The sequence below is a fragment of the Anser brachyrhynchus genome, assembly GCF_964034855.1.
Source record: "Anser brachyrhynchus genome assembly, chromosome: 5".
Classification (NCBI taxonomy): Eukaryota; Metazoa; Chordata; class Aves; order Anseriformes; family Anatidae; genus Anser; species Anser brachyrhynchus.
Window position 1 is genome coordinate 35,408,574 of NC_137699.1, and position 19,069 is coordinate 35,427,642.

At 47.8% G+C, this 19,069-nt stretch overlaps 3 protein-coding genes and 1 long non-coding RNA gene across 11 annotated transcripts in view; 2 read left to right on the forward strand and 2 right to left on the reverse strand.

Moving 5' to 3' along the window:
• The window catches only part of DEAF1 (DEAF1 transcription factor), a gene marked incomplete at its 5' end in the record, with an annotated part of 24,618 nt that extends 20,022 nt beyond the window's left edge, over positions 1 to 4,596 (reverse strand). For all 4 annotated transcript variants that reach the window (XR_013951846.1, XM_080593773.1, XM_080593772.1 and 1 more), the window contains 6 exons: positions 197 to 262; positions 569 to 708; positions 1,548 to 1,694; positions 2,571 to 2,700; positions 3,095 to 3,192; positions 4,305 to 4,596. Coding sequence is in view for 3 of the 4 variants with exons in the window: in XM_080593773.1 (XP_080449899.1) it covers positions 197 to 262; positions 569 to 708; positions 1,548 to 1,694; positions 2,571 to 2,700; positions 3,095 to 3,192; positions 4,305 to 4,596 (873 nt within the window). The remainder of the gene's footprint in view (positions 1 to 196; positions 263 to 568; positions 709 to 1,547; positions 1,695 to 2,570; positions 2,701 to 3,094; positions 3,193 to 4,304) is intronic.
• Positions 4,595 to 12,749, forward strand: TMEM80 (transmembrane protein 80; the record flags this gene model as incomplete). 2 transcript variants are annotated; one of them, XM_080593776.1, is made up of 6 exons in its annotated part: positions 4,595 to 5,287; positions 5,669 to 5,720; positions 7,838 to 7,854; positions 9,895 to 9,988; positions 10,101 to 10,193; positions 11,569 to 12,749. In XM_080593776.1, the coding sequence occupies 6 exons, from the start codon at positions 4,595 to 4,597 to the stop codon at positions 11,772 to 11,774; spliced, it is 1,155 nt and encodes a 384-aa protein (XP_080449902.1). In that variant the 3' UTR covers positions 11,775 to 12,749. The 2 variants fall into 2 exon arrangements, with proteins under 2 accessions (XP_080449902.1, XP_080449903.1); XM_080593777.1 differs by lacking the exons at positions 5,669 to 5,720; positions 7,838 to 7,854 and having other exon boundaries at positions 9,916 to 9,988.
• LOC308195788 lies at positions 5,294 to 17,731 on the reverse strand. 4 transcript variants are annotated; one of them, XR_013951855.1, is made up of 5 exons: positions 17,601 to 17,731; positions 16,678 to 16,814; positions 14,133 to 14,496; positions 13,593 to 13,684; positions 12,549 to 13,456 (listed from the first exon to the last, which is right to left on the reverse strand). It is a non-coding gene; the product is annotated as an uncharacterized lncRNA (long non-coding RNA). The 4 variants fall into 4 exon arrangements; XR_013951852.1 differs by lacking the exons at positions 12,549 to 13,456; positions 14,133 to 14,496 and adding an exon at positions 5,294 to 7,179; XR_013951853.1 differs by lacking the exon at positions 14,133 to 14,496 and having other exon boundaries at positions 12,549 to 13,251.
• A 127-nt stretch (positions 17,732 to 17,858) lies between these two features.
• Positions 17,859 to 19,069, forward strand: part of EPS8L2 (EPS8 signaling adaptor L2) — a 63,838-nt gene continuing 62,627 nt past the window's right edge. The window contains exon 1 of the mRNA XM_080593758.1: positions 17,859 to 18,155. The gene's annotated coding sequence lies outside the window, so the exon portion shown is untranslated. The remainder of the gene's footprint in view (positions 18,156 to 19,069) is intronic.

The following is a 19,069-nucleotide window of genomic DNA, read 5'->3' on the forward strand; positions in this document are numbered from 1 at the left end:
AGATATGAACATCAGAGGCTGCTGCAACAGCACTAGCAGTTCCCTGTCTTGTATCTGTATGAAGCATGGACAAAGCTTGCTGTGACCACAGTACTTGTCAGTGTTTCTGGGCCACTCATGACCTGCTCAGAGATGGCTGTGGCAGCTTGATTGATGAATTGTTTTTAAACTAATGGATATAAAACCTACAACTCACCAGAGTCATGTCATCACAGCAGGCAGCACAAGTACAAGAGGCAGCGTGAGGATTTAAAATCCCATCCTGAAATTGGAAGATTACAAATTCAGCATCAGTCACCAAAACCAGTGAGAGCATGCCTGTACTTTGCTTGAAGAGCCAGGCAGCTCCCGGAGAGACATAACCGTTTCCCCCTATGGGCCCTAAACAATAAAAAAAAAGGCCATCTCCCCTCAACCAAATCAACACGTTGCTTCTGAATCACCCCACAACACCATCACACAACTCTGCAGAGGTACCATGCAAAGCTTGGACTGCTGTGCCTGACAGACTCAGTCCCAAATCTCCCTGCCCCTTCCAGCAGAAAGGAGGAAACAAATTTAACCTTACGTGAATAAGGCACTGCAACGGTCTCCCAGCATAGCGGATGCTCCTCTTCCAGTCTTTGCTGCTGGCTCGTCCTGCCATAGCTTCAAATTCAGTGGGGCTGTACCAGTTGTCCCCTTGCTTAATGCACCTGCCACGGCCTCCTGAATTAAATTAGAAGAAAAAAAATGTTAGTAAAGGTCAAGGATTATTCTGCTCTTTTCGTAAAGAAGCAAATACCAAAATTGCTGGACAAAACAGCAGCTAACCTACAGTAACTACCAACTATGCCCATCTGCTGTTTCTCATTGTTCTAGGATAACCGTGCCCATTTACTATCCTGGCTGTGACAACGATCGCGTGAGTTCCAACTTTGTGCTTCACCAATATTGAAACAGGCTAGAAAAAACTACTCATCCACAAGAAGGATAAGTCCTTCTTGGATAACCATCATGAATATAAGCCCATCCTTAATTTTCAGTTAAATTTCTAATCCTTCTGGTCATGATGAAAACTCTCTTTCCATGAAGCAAATGCTGTGCAGTGCAGTCAGGCTTGTGGCAATTTCTGCCATCGCTTCTTCAGCTTTCCCACAGAGATAAAAGAGAAGAGAAGGGGCTAAGACAACTTAGGAGTCTTATTAGGAGACAAGCTCTCTACTTTCCAATCCAGCAGGGATTCTACAGAGCTTTGTAGAGACACGGTTTTACTTCTGAGAGGTCCACAAAAAGAACATTAGAAGAGTCAGATGACTATCAGGAAGACTCACTGCACAGCAGGCTGTATCTTCACAGATTGAAGAAAAAAGTTAAAAAGCCTCTGAAGAAAGAGCAAGGAAACAAAAGGGCAAAACACGTGAGAATACTCATGGGACTAGGCTGGCTATGAAAATGTCCTTATTTTCTTCATGACTGGCCCTTCAAGGTAATCTGATTATAAGAAAAGTGCATGAAGTGAAGGAGCCATCATGTCATACTTCGTCACACAAGATGGCCACTTTTACCTGAGCCAAGTCTGTTCTTATACAGAATCCCACTGATATTCCGGCACCTCACCGGGAGTTCGTTGTCATACACAGATGGGTCCCAGTTATACTTGGTTCCAGTTTTCTCTTGGACGGATGTTAAAGGGGTAGGAGGAGATTGAGGTCCTTTGAAAAAAATGAAGAGAAAGGTGACAGCAACCAAAAGGCACAGTGACTATACCTTCACACTGAATTTGGTGAGGCCACCAATGTCATTTGGTCAGTTCAAGTAGACGACACCTTTCCAAACCGCTGCAAGTTACACAGTGTACCACAAAAAATTCAGGTTGGAGCAGATGCCCGATGTAAGCTAGAGCAGTGAGTCTGCCCTGCCAGGCTCAAGAATTCCTCACAGAAGGTAACATTCTGAAAATGGCAGAAAATAAAGCAAACTGCTTGTTAGGAAACAAGCCCTTAACGGTGTGCTAAATGCTCAGCTCCTAACCTGCAGCTGTCTGGATCTTACAGTTCCCAAAGGACAAGACTGTAAAATGTGACTGCCTGCCAAAGGTTTGCCATGCCATCTTGTGGGCAAAAAGGAAACTGACAAGGCAGCTGCGAACAAATGAAGATACCATCCATAGTGGCAATTAAATATCAGCAAAAAGCCTGAATGGACACAAAACTATGTGCAAGAACCCTTTAAAAAGAACCCACGTACAGAAGTAGGACATTGATATTTTTATTATCAATATTACAATGATCGATCTGCCTTTGGGGGTGAGATGGATGCAATAGCCCAGCAGCAGGGTGAGCTCTTTCAAGAAGCTTACTTGCAAAGATTAGGGCAATGAATAAGAAAATGAAATACATTTATGAAACCAAAACCAGAGTAAATATTCTTCTTTTACTCCCAAGAAACACAAGAAACATTATGTTAAGAGAGGATCAACGGTCCCTTCATAATATGCATGTTGGTTTTTTTTTTATTTATTTCCAGCAACACAATTAAAACGCAACCCCTCCGGGAGAATGACACTTCAAAAACAGATTGCCTTATACCTGGTGTGAGAGGTGCTGATGGCCCCTTCAGTCCCGTGGTTTCTACAATGCTGCCGTCTGTGTGAACGACTATGAGAGTGGCTTTCTCAGTATTCAAGCTGTCCCCAATTTGGAGGGCCGTTCTCCCAGACTATGGAGGAAATAAAAGAGTTTTAAATCATAGAGTTAAAATACCAATGTATTTTAGTATTCCCACAAATCTTCTCAAAGTCACCCTACAACACTAAGAATATGGCAGTAACTAGGTTAGTTTTTGAGCTTTACGCCAAGCAGATTCAAAGCTTACATGTTCCAGGTTGTACCATTACAGAATGGGTATATGTGGATGGAAAGGTAAAGAAAAATTCTCAAAGTGATAAGGAAAAACCTGTATGTACACCAGCAGATGGTTTTGAGCCTTAATGCCTGTATACAGCAATGAAAACACATTTTTGACCTTACTTGCACACAAACTGAGCTCTCCATTTACACTAAGAAAGCATGTAGGACTTTGCTAAGGCCCTCAAATGAAAGGCCAGACTTACCAGCACATGTCCTGAAATTGAAGCTGCATTTGCCACAGATGTGGTGAAAACATTGTCTGCGGAGGCACCGACGTTGGCTACTGTTACTGTGGTGACTTCTGAAACATAAATCAGAAATTCTGCTGTGTCCAGGGAGCCCGATTACCAGTTAAACATCAAAAGATATAACTGCATTTCCTTATTCTTTCATATTGAGCATCTGTTTAATTTTTCATGACACCTTTAAGTCGTTATAAATCCAATCACTCTGATTTTTATTAAGTTTTGGGTTGAACGTAGAATGCTTTGGGTTGGAAGGGAACCATAAGGACCATCTGGTTGCAATCCTCCTGCCATGGGCAGGGAAATCTCCCACCAAACCAGGTTGCTCAAAGCCCCATTCAGCCTGGCCTTGAACACCTCCAGACTACCGCTAGAACACCAACATGCTTTAACCTCCTTGAGAACGTAACAGTACCATCAGTATGTGATGTACTAAGTGGAAAATGAATACTCCCTCTTTGCTAAAAAAAAAAAAAAAAAAAAAAAAAAAGGTGATTTTTTTATTAAAAAAGGTGACTGGCAAGCATCAAAATAAGAACTGACCGTGCCTCTGACACGTTAATTTTTAGACTACTGTTTGTTACCTATATACCTTATCCAGTCAAAAACTCTTAAACATTTGGCTGTAACTTGGATATGATATATACCACATCTGACTGCCTACCTAAAACCAGGGATTCTTCCACACCTTGCATAGGGTAAAAGTGAAAAAAAACAACACTGAAGCTCATGTGTACAAGGAGATAACGATCCAGGTACTGCGGGGTCTGATACTACCTGCGTTACCAGAGCATGCTTCCAGAATTCTGCATATTTCAGGGCACTTTTAAGTGGGAGATTTGCACACAGGGTCAAAATAACTTTAGACACCAACGGGAGGCTCCCGCTCCTTTCACTTTGCGGGGTGAGAACTGCGCGTAGTGTGAAGCCGGTGCAACTTTCTACAGCACAGCTTTAGCGTAAACCTGGGACTTGTTCACCATGTTACCAGGGGCAATAAACTTCATCGGATCCCCTCAGCAACAGAACTGCGGACACCGCAGCGAGCGGGAAGGGGCAGCAGCAACACCCACCGCCCCGTCCGCCCCTCACTGAGGCGCCGCCGGGGGTGTGCGTGTGGGGGGGCGAGTGAGGGGAGCTGCGCATGCGCGCTGCCGCCCGCCCTGACCTGCGAAGGCGGCGGCCTCGTCGGCGCTGGGCAGGGCCCCGGCCGCCATCTCGAGGTGTTGGGCGTCCGCCGCCATCACCGTCACGGCCGTCACCCGCGCCGCCTCTTCCTGCCGCCGCTCCGCCTTCGCCTCCGAGGCCGCGGGCTGCGGCTGCTGTGGCGGCCCCCGCTGCTGCTGTTGTTGTTGTTGTTGTTCGGGTCCTTCCGCGGCCGCCGCCGCCGCCACTGCGGCAGCCGCTGCCGCCGCCTCCGCTAAGCCCAGCTGCTTGGCCGCCGAGTCGGCGTCCTCCATGCGGGGCGGCCCGGGAGGGTTTGGGGGACGGGGGGGAGCGGGACCCAGCCCGCCCGAGCGGCCCCGACCCCCGCCGAGAGGGCCCCGGGACGTTGGGGGGGGTCCCCCCGAGGCCACTCGGGCGCTCGGCGGAGGGCGGCCGAGCGGTTCCGAGCTGAGCCGAGCGTTTCCGAACGTGCTCCCCTCGGGCGGGCCGAGCGCTTCCGAGGGGACCCGAAGCGTGCCGAGCGTTGTCGGGCCTCGTCCGATGGCTCCCGACGAGCGAGGCCCGCGCTGCCTGCCGGCTGGCCAATCCCAGGGCGGGACGCGGCCGAGGCCGCGGCCCGAAGCGATACCTGACAGCTCGGGCTCCCCGCCCGAGCGCGCCCGAACAGGGCCGAGTCCCCGAGCGGTCCGGCCAGCGGAGTCGAAGAATCCCGAACCCGCTCGAGTCTTTTCCGATCTCGCCCGAAGGCGGCTGAGGCGGTCGCGAGGAAAGCCGAGCTCTTCCGAACCTCCTCCGAACGCCTTCGCCGGCCCGAACGGCGGCGCCCGAACGGGCACTGCCCGAAGCCGCCCGAAAGCGACCGAACCGGGCCGAACGCTCCGATCGCAGCCGAAGAGCGAGGGGCGGGGCGGGGCCGCGCGGGGGCTGCCGGGACGCTGGAGGACCGCTGGGGGCGGGCGGCTGACATGGCGGCGGCCAGGCGAGGTGAGCGGTGCCGGCCCTCCGCCGCTCGGGGCCTTCCCCCGTCCCCCTTCCATACGGGGCCTGTGCCCGGTGCTTTCCCTACTCCTCCCGCCGTTGTTAAGGCCGCGGGAGGGGGCCCTGGCGGAGGGAGGGCTCTCCTAGCCCCAGGCCGTGTCGCGACAGTCACGACATGGCGCCGCGGGAGGGGAGGCCCACGGGGGCAGAACAGCAGCCTGAAGGAGGCGAGAATTTTGCCTTGCGATCATCGCACCGGGCGATTTTAACTGCAGATGGGGCTGCCTGCATGCCCTTAATACAGTTCTGGCACTAAAATCAAACAAACAAACAAAAATCACATACTTTTTCCTTTTTTAAAGAAAACTGATTGTATTCTGCCTCCAGGAAGGAGGTGACCTGGGGGGGAGGCTTGGGCTGCGATCCCTACTCATCCCAGGTACCTGAAGAGTTAGCACGCTTCATTAAAGCACTGACAGAAGGGCTGTATGAGTGCTTTAATGGGAACTTGCACCGGAAACAATTAGTGTTACGTTTTGTTTTCTTTCGGACCCTGCAAGCTTTAGAATAGGCAGAAATGAGGTGCCAGCCCGCGTGCAGCAAAAGTCACTGTTACAAATGCAGAATGCCCTTCTTGCTGCCGCAAGTCTGCGTGCTTCGTGTAAATGCTTTAAAATTCCTGTTCTGCTTCTTCTCAGGTGCCAGAATTCTCACATTCAATTTCAAAATGCCCCAGCAGCAGTGCAGGCTTTGGTAGTTCTAGCAGTGAGGTGGTCTCAGGTTGCTGGGATTATCAACCCACAGTTTTAATTTGAATATACAATTTTAGTTATATATTCAATAATAATTATTAAAGCGCAGTATCACTTTCACATTGTGAGGTTTCAGTGTTTAACCTGTGTGAAATGTCCTCTGTCTCTCACGGGGAGGCAGCATATTCTAAACAATAGTGCCTGCAAACCTGTGCGTGGAGCAGATGCAAGAATGTGGTCAGTGCCCTCCTGTGGAAAAAGATTTTACAATATACAAATAAATGCAGGGAGCTGCCGTTAGGGAATTCAAAACGTTTCAGGTTGCCCATACGATAAAACCGTACTACTGCAGTTATCCCCCTGGCACCGTGGCCGCGGGGCTGATGAGTGGGTGATGATACGTTGGTACGCCTCATGTTTGGTTATATTTGCTGCTCTTTAGGCAGAGCTCCATCTCTGGACGCCTCTTGTAGAACGATAACATGTCTGCACATGCAGCTGTGGTGTTTTACCTTAACACCCCATTTCACAGCTGGGAATAACTTGAACCTGGAGACATCTCCTTAGTCCTGAGCAAGACAGGAAATGCATAGTCCTGATACAAGGCATTACTTTCATGTGAGGGTTTCACTGAGATGTAAATGCGAGCACATATTTAACCATTAGGCATGGCAAAACAAGATATATGATAAAACCTTTAACTGCAATCCACAAAAAGAAAGAAAGCATTTATCAAAACGCTTTTTGGCCAAGTGAAGGGACCGGTCTGGTAGGAGCCTATGCTCCCTTCACAGAAAATGGAGAGGAGATGCAGCATGCCCAAAGGCATTTCAAGTCATAGACAATATGAATCACCTAAAATTGCTTGCCTATTTCCACTGTGTTCCCAAATTGGATAGCTTAATTGGGTGCCTAAAGTTAGTGGGGATTAATTTGGTCCTAAGTGCATAAAGCTATGAGGTGACGGGGACATTAACCTCAAGAAGCCCAGGGATGGAGGTAGTGAGGTGAGCGCGTCCTGCTGATTCAATGATGATGAGATGTCTTCAAGAAGACGGGTGGAATAGCCTTCCACAGGCGGTTTTGCTCTCCATGAAGCAGGGGTTGTAACTTTTGCTTTCTTCCTGCCTCTGAAACAGGCTGAGACTGCTACGAGTTAATTAAGAAGTATTTTAATAGGTTGTTGCCATCATGTTGAAAGGGAATTTTGTTTGAGGTTTTGGAAAGAAAAGAGTAAACGTATCTGTTAACTTGTATTTTGTGTCGGGTCTGTGGGTGATCAGAGCACATGAGGGTTTTACATGCAATGGCTGCTTCTGAAGCAAACTGGTTTGGAAGGGTGTTATTTTAGAGGAAGCGGGGAGCCCTGTGTTCTGTGCTGCCTCTCACAATTTAAAAGCAAGTGTTACATTCTGGTTCCTTTGCATGTTTCCCTTGTTCCTGCATAGTTAGAGGGGATGAAGTGTCATCTGCTGGGAAAGGACAGGATGAACGAGTTCTGTGTACTTCTTTACATCTTGAAAGAGCTGCGTGTCTTGGTGAAAGTGACTTTTCACAGCAGGGATTTCCCCAGATTACTTTAGAGTTCAGGTATTTGAAAAAGTTACTCTTGGAACCTGAACTGCATGATCTGAGGAAAAAAAAAAAGTCTCCTAAGTCTTGCAGTGAACTGAGAGATAAAAACTTCTACAACCACGCTTAGCCTTGCTAGTAACATCAGTGGTTTGAATGTTGCTGCAGTGCTTTTGGTAAATATTGAGACTGATTTTCTGCTCTTTTTTTTTTTTTTCTTTTCAACGGAAAGGAAGAACTTCATCAGTTGTATCCTTTTTGTACCATTCATCCCTCACATGCAGGCATCTTCAAGAAAATCAGCTGCAAAAGTTTCATCTCTTCCTGCCTAATAAATCTGCACAATGTTATTTTAGTGTTATTCTGTGAGTCTTCCATCGTCAGCACCATCCATATGAAGCAAAACAGATAAAGCATTTCTTCCAAGGGAAGGTGGTTTTTGTAGCTGGGGATTTTTGCTGAGATTTTGTCCCATTCCTGCACAAACCCCTCTAACCCATCTCCCAGTCTTGACAGAGGGCTGGCAGACACATTTTCTGATCTCATAACTTCTCACTGACTTAAGAAGCAAGGCTAAAAATTGTATTTGTGGGTTCACAGACCCAAGTGCCATGCAGCACACCTCACAGACAGCTGACAAGAGGCAGTAAAAGCAGCTTTCAGTAGTACTTCCTCTTCTTTCATATTAATTCACCCAACCTTTACTCTTGCCAAGATCTAAGTAACCTCCTAAGAAGAGACACCCTTCTCTTCAGAGATTTCCATGCTTAGAACCCACCTAGTAATTTTTTTGCTCCACCCTCCTTCAACTGGAAAAACACAAAAACCTGGTTCTGTTTTAATAAAATGAGATTCTCTGGGAACTGGAATATATCTGCTGCATGTGGGTGGGTGCTCCCTTCAAAAACCGGATGGGTCGTTCCCATAAAGGATGCCTGGGATGAAATCCCTGCTTAGAGAATCTCAGGGTATTTGAGAAGGGCTGGGGAGAGAAGAGGGGATAAAGAATGCTCCGAGTATAGAAAGACAGCCGGAAATAACGAAACCTGTACTGATACCTTCCTTGTATGAATTGCATTGTATTATTTAAGACTAAGAAAAGCATCTGGTGTAATTTACTTATCAGAAATACCTCTGAATGGCCAAACTTTCTAGACTCCTTGAGTCACATTCCAACTTCTCCATGTGGTGGTGAGCCCCAGGATGTCCTTTGTGTGTTTTATGTATTGCATTAATAACGTGCTGCTGTGCCTCAGGAGAAAATGATTCCGTCAGTGTGTGGTACCTGCTATATAGGAATTGTACTGACTGTGGGGGTGAGTGGGCGGGCTCTTGAAGACATCTATTAGTTATCTCATATAAACCAGGCATTTAAATGCTTATGTAGTCAGAGAGGTGGGATGGTAACTTATCCCTTTGCAATCAGGAGCTGCTTGGTTATGAAGTTGCTCATCTCAGCTGTCTCCAGGGGGAGCCCAGGTGATTAATTCAGACCAGAGGCATAACTTTATGATGGTTATCATCTTGGGATGGCTGCAGGTGAGATGAATCTGTCCCGAGCCTGTAAGTAACTTTTCCCTATTTGTACCTCGGTGCTTGCTGTGTTCCTTGCCTTTCAGAGGCATTCCGAGGGTGTGTTAAGGATTCGGGAGGTCTCAAATACCTTGGCAGTGGATCCGCACAGATATAAATAACTACAGCTAACTATCGCCTTATACTATACAACAGTTTGTTTTATGAGCAGTGAGTTAAGGAAGTCTGTTGTACAAATTTACATCTCAAAGTTGAGCTTATGGCCTTTCTCAGGCACATAACAAAGGCTGAGCTCAGCTCTCAGACTTTCCATCGTGTGGGCAGTAATAGGGCTTGTCTGCTTCACAGAGCCACCTATTCTCAAAAACATAGAGGAATTTGATATATTGGAGTCTGCCAACCGTCTGTCAACCTGGTTTGAGCTGACTAACAGGTATAGAAGTCTGGGGAAATGTACACGTGCACACACACACAGCTCATTTCCTTAGGCTAACAAATACCCCACTACAAACCAAATTAAAAAAAAAATATTAAAAAAGGAATGAAAACCAAGCCTGAAACAGCCAGCTGTTGTCCTAGCTCCTGGCGTTTGTGATCTCAAGTTACTTTCTGAAACCTACCCAATATGCCAGTCATAGTTGATTCATTTAGTATAACAAGGCACAACAGTATGTTTTGAGGTTACTTAGGAAGTGGTTATTTTATGAAATGGATCCCACCTCATTACTACGAGAAATCCTTAACAGCAGTTATCAGCTCTCATCCGTTCCTTTACAGATTCTACTTTATATAAACGGGTTTTATTACATCTTTTACTTCTTGGCGACTCTTGCGATGATTGTTTATAAAAGTAAGTTGCATGCATTCTAACCAGAATTAGGCTGCATGGTTATGAGTTGCGTGTGTCTTGTCGGTATCCCCACTGTATTCTTCTGGCTTATTTATGCTGTGCTATTTTACAGGTCAAGTTTTCAGTTATCCAGATAATTTTTTGGCTCCTGATCTTACGCTGCTTTTCATTATGGCCATTCTGGAAGCACTCCGATTATACTTGGGTATGTCATGTTATCACTGTGCCTTTTCAGTGGAATATAGTCTCTAACCATTAATCATTCTGAAACCGAGCGTGTGTCAGAATGTGCTAATGTAGCAGACAAGCAGATTTTTGGAGTCTTGTTCATTTATGTCATTAAACTTTATCTGACTGATCAATATATTTGGCCAGAGGGTCAAATAGAATTTGCTCTCCTATGGTGTATGATCTATAACGCCATTGGAAAACAAAGCAGGGTTGTCAGAAAGCAGTATAACTGGGACAGCAGGAATGCTGCTGCGCTGTTTAAAAGTGAGCGTGACTTGTGAGAGTGAACATGTTGAAACAGAGATTTCCATTCACCGAGGCGGTATAGCTTCTTTCAGCTGCTCCAGCAATGTACAAAAGTAGCTAAATGGCTGGAGCCTTGTGGAGCAGGTAATGCTAAGGATGTCCCTGAGCAGCCTACTGGGACTAAAGCTTTTTCTTTCACTCCTTCTAAAGACACACAGCAGTTCCAACATCTTCCTTTCACTATGCCTGAACAGCATAAAGGACCCATTTGGAATCCTACTGCCCACTCACAAGAGCTAGCTGTAATTTCATAAAGTCCTTTTTTTTTTTTTAAGCAAGGTTTACAATTAAAGTATTGCTACTACTACAAAATATTACTATTTAAATTTGTGCTAGATATATCTAAGACATTTACACAAGGTGGGTCTCTGTTGAATTCTGATGAGTTGCTGTAGGGGTGAATTTTTAGCCTTAAAGCACTCTGCATATATTTGCTTGGAGCAGTTGGATAAATAAAAAAAAAAAAAAACAAATTTCAAGTTTCATGTAGTTAAAATCTACCAAGACGAGCTCAGAAATAAGATGCAAGAAAAAATAAGTGCAGCTTCTTCATAATGATAGTAATTTGAAATAGGAATAGATTACCAGGGAATATAGAAGATTCTCTGTTGCATAAGATTTTAAAGTCAATATCGGATATCCTTAAGTGTGCCCCGCAGTCACCAAGTTGTCACGCTAGGTGTGGGGCTGGAGGGGCACTGGGGGAAAATCTGGTGCTTGACCGAGAAGAGGGTCAGAATGAGTAATCAGAATAGCTGCAACTTCAGAACTGATTACTGTAGTAAGAAAAGGTTGGCGTCTTGACTCTGAGTGTCAACTGGTTGCCCTTTATTTACCTTAACAGTCAGCAAGAAATTGGTTGTCCATTGGTGTTTGGGTTGGTTCTTAGATTTACTGACAGTGCCTTCATTCAGGCCAGTATTTCTTTATACTCTGAACTGTAAGAAATAGAGCCCTTTTAGAACAGGAAAACTCTAGACTTGGGGCTTGAGACATCGTCATAAGAAATCAAAGATTCATACCAGCTTTTTGTTTCCTTCAAGGTTCAAAGGGAAACCTGACAGAAGAAGAGGCTCCATTAGGGCTCAGTCTTGTGATAACGGTCGGAAGTGTGATTCTGTCTGTGTACTTCCTGATATGGCAAACTTACGTGCTGAAAGCAGATGTCATTATAAACGCCGTTCTTCTCTTCACATATGGGCTTGAGTCAGTACTACAGGTCCTGGCTATTGCTGCCTTTGTTGGATAAAACCTAGCTATGTGGCACAGCAGGTTTTTAACATATTTCTTCCTTTAAAGAGTGCTTTTTACATTTCAAAGATTTGATTCTTTTGCATATAAAAAATCTGTAAATCTTTCTCCTGCTTAAATTATTTTTTTTGGCAGAGATCTCCCCAGATGGTAGGTAAGATACCATAAGATAATAAATATTGCAGCTGTGTTATGCTATCTCACTAATTAGCATATGTATGGGCAAACACCAGAGATGATTCAGCAAAAATGCCTGATGTTCGTCAGAAATCGATACTAAATGCTCACTCCCAACACGGAACAGTAGCCAATGCATCATACAGCGACGTGTCATTGAGATTGCATGAGTTTTCACAGCTTGGCAGCAACGTACAACCAAAGTGACACAGAAGTGAATCAGGCCAGCATAGCATGGACTCATTTCTGCCTTGCCACATACACTTCTGTGTGTCAGGGCACAATTTTGCTTTATTATACATCTTCTGCTCTCATTTGTGTTTTCAGACCCCAGTGGTAATTTCCCTGACTTTAGTAGGGCAGTACCTGATTTATCCCAGTGGGAGAGAGTGGAATTGAGTTTTGCTCATACTTGGAGAGCTGAGCGGTAAGGTTTGGGCAGCTGGTTCTTGTTGATGTGGAGGCCAAAGGCAGTAATGTGAGGGTTTGTTTGTTTAAATAGGACGGACCTAAGATGAGCATAAACATTCATCATTCACACACACTTGTGTCCTATTTGAAAGCCCAACAGAATGTTGTCAGGTGTATTTCTGTCTAGCATTAAATGTATTTATATCCATGATTCTGCAGAAATGAAGAACTGTGTGCAATTTCAGATTTTTTTTTTTTTTTACTCTATCAAAATATGCAATAACATGTAGCTTGAGGAGTTTGTGGGGTTTTTGTACAAGCAGTTTTTGTATTCAGAATTTCTTATTTTTGTATTTATTTATTCAAATAAATAATGTGTTAGATCTGAGAAGTGTTTGAAGTGCAGAGCATTTTGTTCAAATCTTAGGGTACAGCTAAGCTGCACAAAGAGAGACTGGGGCGAGACTGCATGTGTGCAACAAACTTCTGATCTTGCTGTAGCTGTATGTAGGCCATGCTCCTGCGCTGGGAAAGAGTGTTTGAGGTCTGCGCTAATTTACACTAGCCAAGGGCTGAAAGTACAGTGGTATAGACCCAGCACAGCCTCAGCCACATCGCTTTTTTCTTGCCAGTGGTGGCAGGAGGGAACAAAGATAGAGAAGCACCCAGTTTCATCCTTCAGTCATAGCTGGGGGAGCCCGTTCCAAGGCCAGGTAACACCAGCTTCTGGCCACGTCACACCGCCCAGTAGTCAAAACCAAAACATTTCATGCTGGCATGAATCTCCTCGGGCCAGATTCTCATCCTGTTCTAGTCAGCGGCACAAACAACCCTTTGCTGCTCAGCAGGAGGAAGGTTGCACCCATGAAGACAGTGAAGCAGCAGAACTGAGTGCGAAGAAGCAGCCAGTAAACTGAATGACCAAATGTTTCTGGGCTTAAGCTGCACAAATCAAATACCCACCCATTTGTTCTTCCAGATTTGCTTGGCATAACGGAATGTACTCATCGCATACTTGTTACGAAGAGTGACAAACATACCTACCTGGATCTACCCTGGTAATGATGAATGCATTCCAAGCGAAAGCCCTTTCTGTATGCGTACAAATAAAAGAACAAATTTTCCTGGTATCTGTTTACACCTGCCTTATACAGAGGTCTGGAAATAGAAAGTCTGACAGGTTTTAAAGGAAACTCTGCGAAGTTGAATGTTTTTTTTTTTTTTTTACCTGAATGTAGGTGGTACAGCAGATGGAGTCACACATGTTGACTTCAAGTTGGAGCCTCTGCCCTTTACCTTCCTTCCATCTAATGGTGCTTACTACAGACAAAATACAAAATATTAGCACAACTAGAGGTAGCAAAGACCTAGAGTGTAGGCAGATACACGACATGTTAGTAAAGTTAGCAGACGGTGTTCCTACCCTGAAATGTTTAACTGAGTCCCCACCACAGATCACCACCACCTCAGCTACTGACCTACAGCCATTTTGGACTCTGCATTGTAAAAATGGATCTCATGCAGAAAGCAGTCCTGAGAAACGGCTGTTCTGGTGAAGGTGTTAATGGGTTGATGGCTGCCATGCTTCTGTTTAACCCCACAGCATAATATGAGTTCAGGACAGTCTGCTGTACCGCGCAGAGAAAAGCAGCCACCTCCTCAAGCTTCAGAAAGCACTCTCCGTAATGAGCCCGCTGGTCCCTAATGGCCTCACAACATCAGCTAGATGGTAAATGAGAACTAACAGAGACTGATAATGCTCGCTTACAGGCTGCAGTGGGTAAGTACATGATGACAAACCAATTTTTAGGCTTGTTTCAGAGCCTGATGGCTTGCAGACTGACCACTGGTGCTTGCTGGGGGTCGGCTGATGCCAACCTGGACCTGCACCCTCAGAAGGGCAGGACAGCTCCACGTCGTTCATCCAATTCCAAGATAAAATTGTCCAGGGACTTCTTCTGATTAGATGCTCAGATACTGAGATACTTCCACTGGTGCCAGTCCCTCACTCTGTGATGGATGTAGGAGAAGAAAGAAGCTTCAGACAACCCCTCCACCTCGGGTATTTCCAGGGTTTGAATGGGAATTGTCATTTATGCTGGTGACTGATTTCGTGACAGCTTCTCTCTGTGCTGTACCAACAAAGACCAAAGTGATTTAGGCCCTGACCTCAGAGCATTTCTTTAACCAGCAACTTCCTTTCCAAACTGTTCCCACTGCTCAGAGAAGCTAGAGCACAGCATAGTAAAGCCATTGATGACATTTGCCAGACATAAGATTGCTGGAGCTTTTAATTATGAGGCCCAGCCCTTCTGAAACAGGATGAGCAAGTTGGATGAAAATGGCATTAAAAATTTAGAGGAACACATATTTTGAGGAGCTGGGTTTGGGTGTTGTTTACTCTGCAAGGAAGAAGTCTTTGTTCTCAAGCCATCAGAGGGGTGTCTGCCGCCAACCTGATTTAAAAGGCTGATCCCGAGAAGCAAGTCGGCCTCCTGGCATTTCACGCTCAGATATTTTGAGAGATGGGGCTTTATTGGTCCAAAGCTTTTCTGCCTTTTCCGTGTTCCACAGCAGGCAGAGACAACATACAGGCCAAAATGCAACCGAAGTGCTGCATTCCTGCGGTGACAGCTGCCTTCATCCCAGTTTTGAACGTCTTTGAGCCGTGGAAGAAGGAGAGAGGCTGAGGATGTGCGCTCCTCCGGCTCTGCGTGTGGGAACCAAGCGAGCTGGTGTGCAGGCACTGCCACTGTGCAGCAGGGTAACTCCCCGTCTGGCTTATTGCCTCTGCCCCACTTTGACCAGCACCAGATGTTGCAAGGAAGCTGTATTAAGCTCAGTTGTGGTTTTCTTTCCTGCCCAGAAGTTCCCTCCTCTGCTCAGCAGTCAGATTCCCTATGGGGCATGGCACCTCACGGTAGCCCGCTGTGCCTATTTTCATAATAAACGCAGAGCCGAAACTGCCAGATAACAAGCAGTTAGTGCCTGAAACATTAAATAGCTTCTCCAACAATACCCTTCCAACTACCTGTTTGCATCCCGGGAAAGTGAGCCCAGCCCAGCAGTCCCACTGGAACGCCCCAGTGGCAGCTGACGCATTTTTAGCGGTAAGGCTCTCTTGCACAAAACCTTTCAGCTGCAAGGCCTGCCAGGACGTTCCCACCGTGTTTTCCTGCTGTTGGAACCGATATCCCTTCCCCTCCTGGGTGGTGTGGTTGGCAGTCTCCAAATGCTGCTTCTCCCAAGGCCGGCTGTGTTTGCATGCACAGAGATGCCCCCAGGATCACGCTGACACTGTGGCGAGGAGGATGACGGGGTGCTGGGTGGGTGTGTTACGCTGAGCAGCATCAGATCACATTTCCCCACAGCGGAAGAGGTCATTCTGCTGCCAAAACCGAGCTGCTGATAATCTAAGCTGTCCTTTGGGGAGCTGGCTCTCCCCCTGCCCGTCCAGCTCACCCAGCAGCATTCCTCCCACGATAACTCACCGGGGGCGTTTCTGCCGCATGGCTTCGGCCGTGGGCCAGACAGAGAGCTGAGCACGAGCCCCCGTGGTGCAGCTGGCACTGAGGAAACCACCACGACGGGGAGCTTGACAGGCACCGTGTTGAGGAGGCCGGGCTTCCTCCAGGCTCGCGTCTCGTGGTGGAAGCGTCTTTGTATTTCTCTGATCTCTGCTGGAGTTGCAGCTTCCTAGGGCCGGTGGCGGGTGGCGTCTATCATCCATGTGCCATGGGCTCAACACACACTGGAGGGCTGAGGGGGGGGTCTGTGCTGCACGTCCACTTTAATAAAATCTTTTAATAAGCTCCATTTTTTCAAGATCCGCCAACCAGATGGATCACACACTACCACTGCCATAACACCCATGAACTCAGCTGGTATTTTCCAGCTTAACGATCCTCAGCCCATGAGCTAATCCCATCAATTTAAAAAATGTTTAAAAACTAAGTCTTAAGACAGATGAAACTAGGCACTTTTTGAAAGAAATAGTCTGCCCACACGAGAGACTGTTTCCCAGAGAGCAGCGTCCCTCCGAGCCCCAAACCACACACTCAGCAGCACAGAGCTTGCAGTAGGGCAGACCCCAGAGCACAACCCAAACATCCTCAATGTATTCTGGCAACAGAAGCCTTACCATCCTTTGAAATTTCCATCTGGTTTTTGGCGAGCAAGAGAGGAGCAGCAAGGGAAAATGAGAGGAGACTGAGGTTTGTTTTCTAAAGAAACCCTTTCAGAGAGCATGAGGGTAATGCATAGGGATGGCGAGAGCACTCGCCACAATGCAAGGAGCGATGCTCAAGTCCTACCTTGGTTCCTTACTGCCAGAAGCTGCTTTTGCTTTCAGAGTGTCTCTCCTGGTACCAGGTGAAAAGGGGCAATGCTCTGGCTCCTGCTGGTACAGACAATCTGGCTTGTACAGCCGCAGGGGAGTTCCGACACAGCACTGCAATAGCATGGGAATGCTCTGCACTATGGCCAAAATGGTCTTTTAGAGCTCATCCCCGCCAGAGCGCGTGGGCACACGTGTGTGAATAAAGGCAGGGTCCTGCCCGCAGCAGTCAACAGAGCAGAGCCCGCAACGAGCACCTCCAGCCGAGGAGCAATTCCTCCTTGGGTGGCACGGTGCCGCTACCAAAGCCTTGCCTGGTGCCAAAGGCCAGCAAGCCCTCAGCTCCCCCCTGTGCCACAGCAATTGCTCGTCTCAGTCCTCCCAAAGGTGGTTTAAGTAACCACAGCCCCCTTCCTGCCGTAACCCTCTGCCAAAGCTGCGTTTTGGCTCTGCCCAGTGCCAGGGGCTGAAACGTGGGGCAGAGACGTGGGGCAGAGCCCTGCTACCTCCCACCAGCTGAGGAGTTGGGGCAAGAAGAGGGGATTTATGGCCGTGCCACCCTGAGGGGGCACAGAGCTGTGCCATGCAGTACCCTGGTGGGGGCTCCTCTCCTCATCCCCCCACTGGTTTGGGGACGTGGGGAGAGAACTTTCTGCCCTCTTTGTCCACCTCGCGGCATCTTTCCCCGCTGCAGATGTCAGGGCAGAGGGAGCAGGCGAGAGCAAAACCGGAGGAAAACAACCAGCGGAGCTGCAGAGAAGGGCGCCAGGTTGCACAAAAGGTGCCTTGTTCCCCCCGCGAGGCGCTCGGGGCAGCGCGTCCCCTCCCTCGCTGCCTACGGAAAACCCAGCTCAAAACACTCCTTCATCACCCACCTCCCCCCCCCCCACTGCCTTCTACCTCCCGCTTGGGCACGAAATGTTCTTTGGCGGAAGAAACCTGAAGTTTTACACGTCCCCCTCGGGCAGCGCACGGCTCGGCTCTGGCTCCCCTTGGGCCAGGAGCGGGCGAAGGCCCCAGGTGCCCCCGCACCTCACGGGGATGCAGCCGCTGCGCCGGGGCCACCGGCTCCTGGTTATACAGTAACCTGTTGCTCCGGGTCCAGCTCCACCTCTCGCTGCCTCCACATCCCTCCCCTCCTCTCTCCTCTGCCAAGAAACCTCTGTCACCTGCTCTCAGACAACTGGGGCGAGTGGCACGGGGACGAAAGGGCAGAGCGAAGCCGGAGGCAGCGGGACCCCCGGGCTGGGGCACTGGGTGGGCTCTGCCTTGCTCTCCCCACCATCCTCTCGGCCGGGGCACTCGGCTCACGGACAGAGCACATCGCAGGGAGGCACAGGGAGCCGGGCTGCCGGAGAATGGCAGCAGGATTTCACTAGGAGGGCACGGCTAAGTGGGACAGGACATACAGGAGCCAAGGAGACTGCAGGAGACACCAGAGGCTTCTCGGCACCGGTGAGTCTCTCCTTTCAAACCCTAAAACTTTACATCCCCCCCCCCCAATCCCCCAGTTTATCTGCTTCAAAAGTTTGGCTGATTCAGCCTCGGAGGGGGCGTGATCAGAGGGGGCTGTGGCTGGGATAACTGTAAATGTATAGTTTTATATCCTTTTTTTTAAATGTGAAAAAAAAAAAAAGTTATTTTTCTAGCATTATTTTTTTCTGGGTTTGTTTCCCGTTCTTGCACTTCCCCGGCAGGCCAGATCCAGTAGGTGGCACTTTCTTGGCAGCAAAATGTCCGTCCTGCACAGAACAGGATCTTTTATTAGTTTCTAATGAAGCTCGGAGACAGTAGCTTTGAGCAGCTGTTTGTTTGCAAACCTTGGGGTTTCCTCCTTTTGGGATGTGCGTGGAGAGAATTTTTGCCGCAACCCACCGGGCTCCTCTGCGGGCTGCTGCTTTCGATGAGCTCTCCCTGCCCGTGACCTTGGCAGGATTCATTACCCTATTTCAGAATCAGGGGAATGCTCGCTCTGAGCCACCCCATCCCCTCGCATGACAGCTCGGGCTACCTGTGAGCTTTCATTCCTATTCCTGAGTCTGAGAGCTGCTCTCCTTCCCCTTTCACTTATTTGCCTGGAAAATGCCAGTGCAAACTCCACTGAGGACAAGGTTCAGGGACAAATGATTTGACTGACGTTATTTTTAAATATGAAGAATAACTCTGAGACAACACAGTAGTAAAATACAGTGATTGCCCTGCCACAATTAGGGCAGTGGAGGGGGTAACGCTTCTGGTGCTGGGCTGCTCTGAAACGCCGCATGAAGCGAGTGCGGTTACCGGGGGTAGATCTGTCGGTGGTTGCGTGGCCAAGAGCTATAGCGCCGAGCTGCTTCTGTGGGCTCTGTCCCAAAAAAGGACTTTTTCTG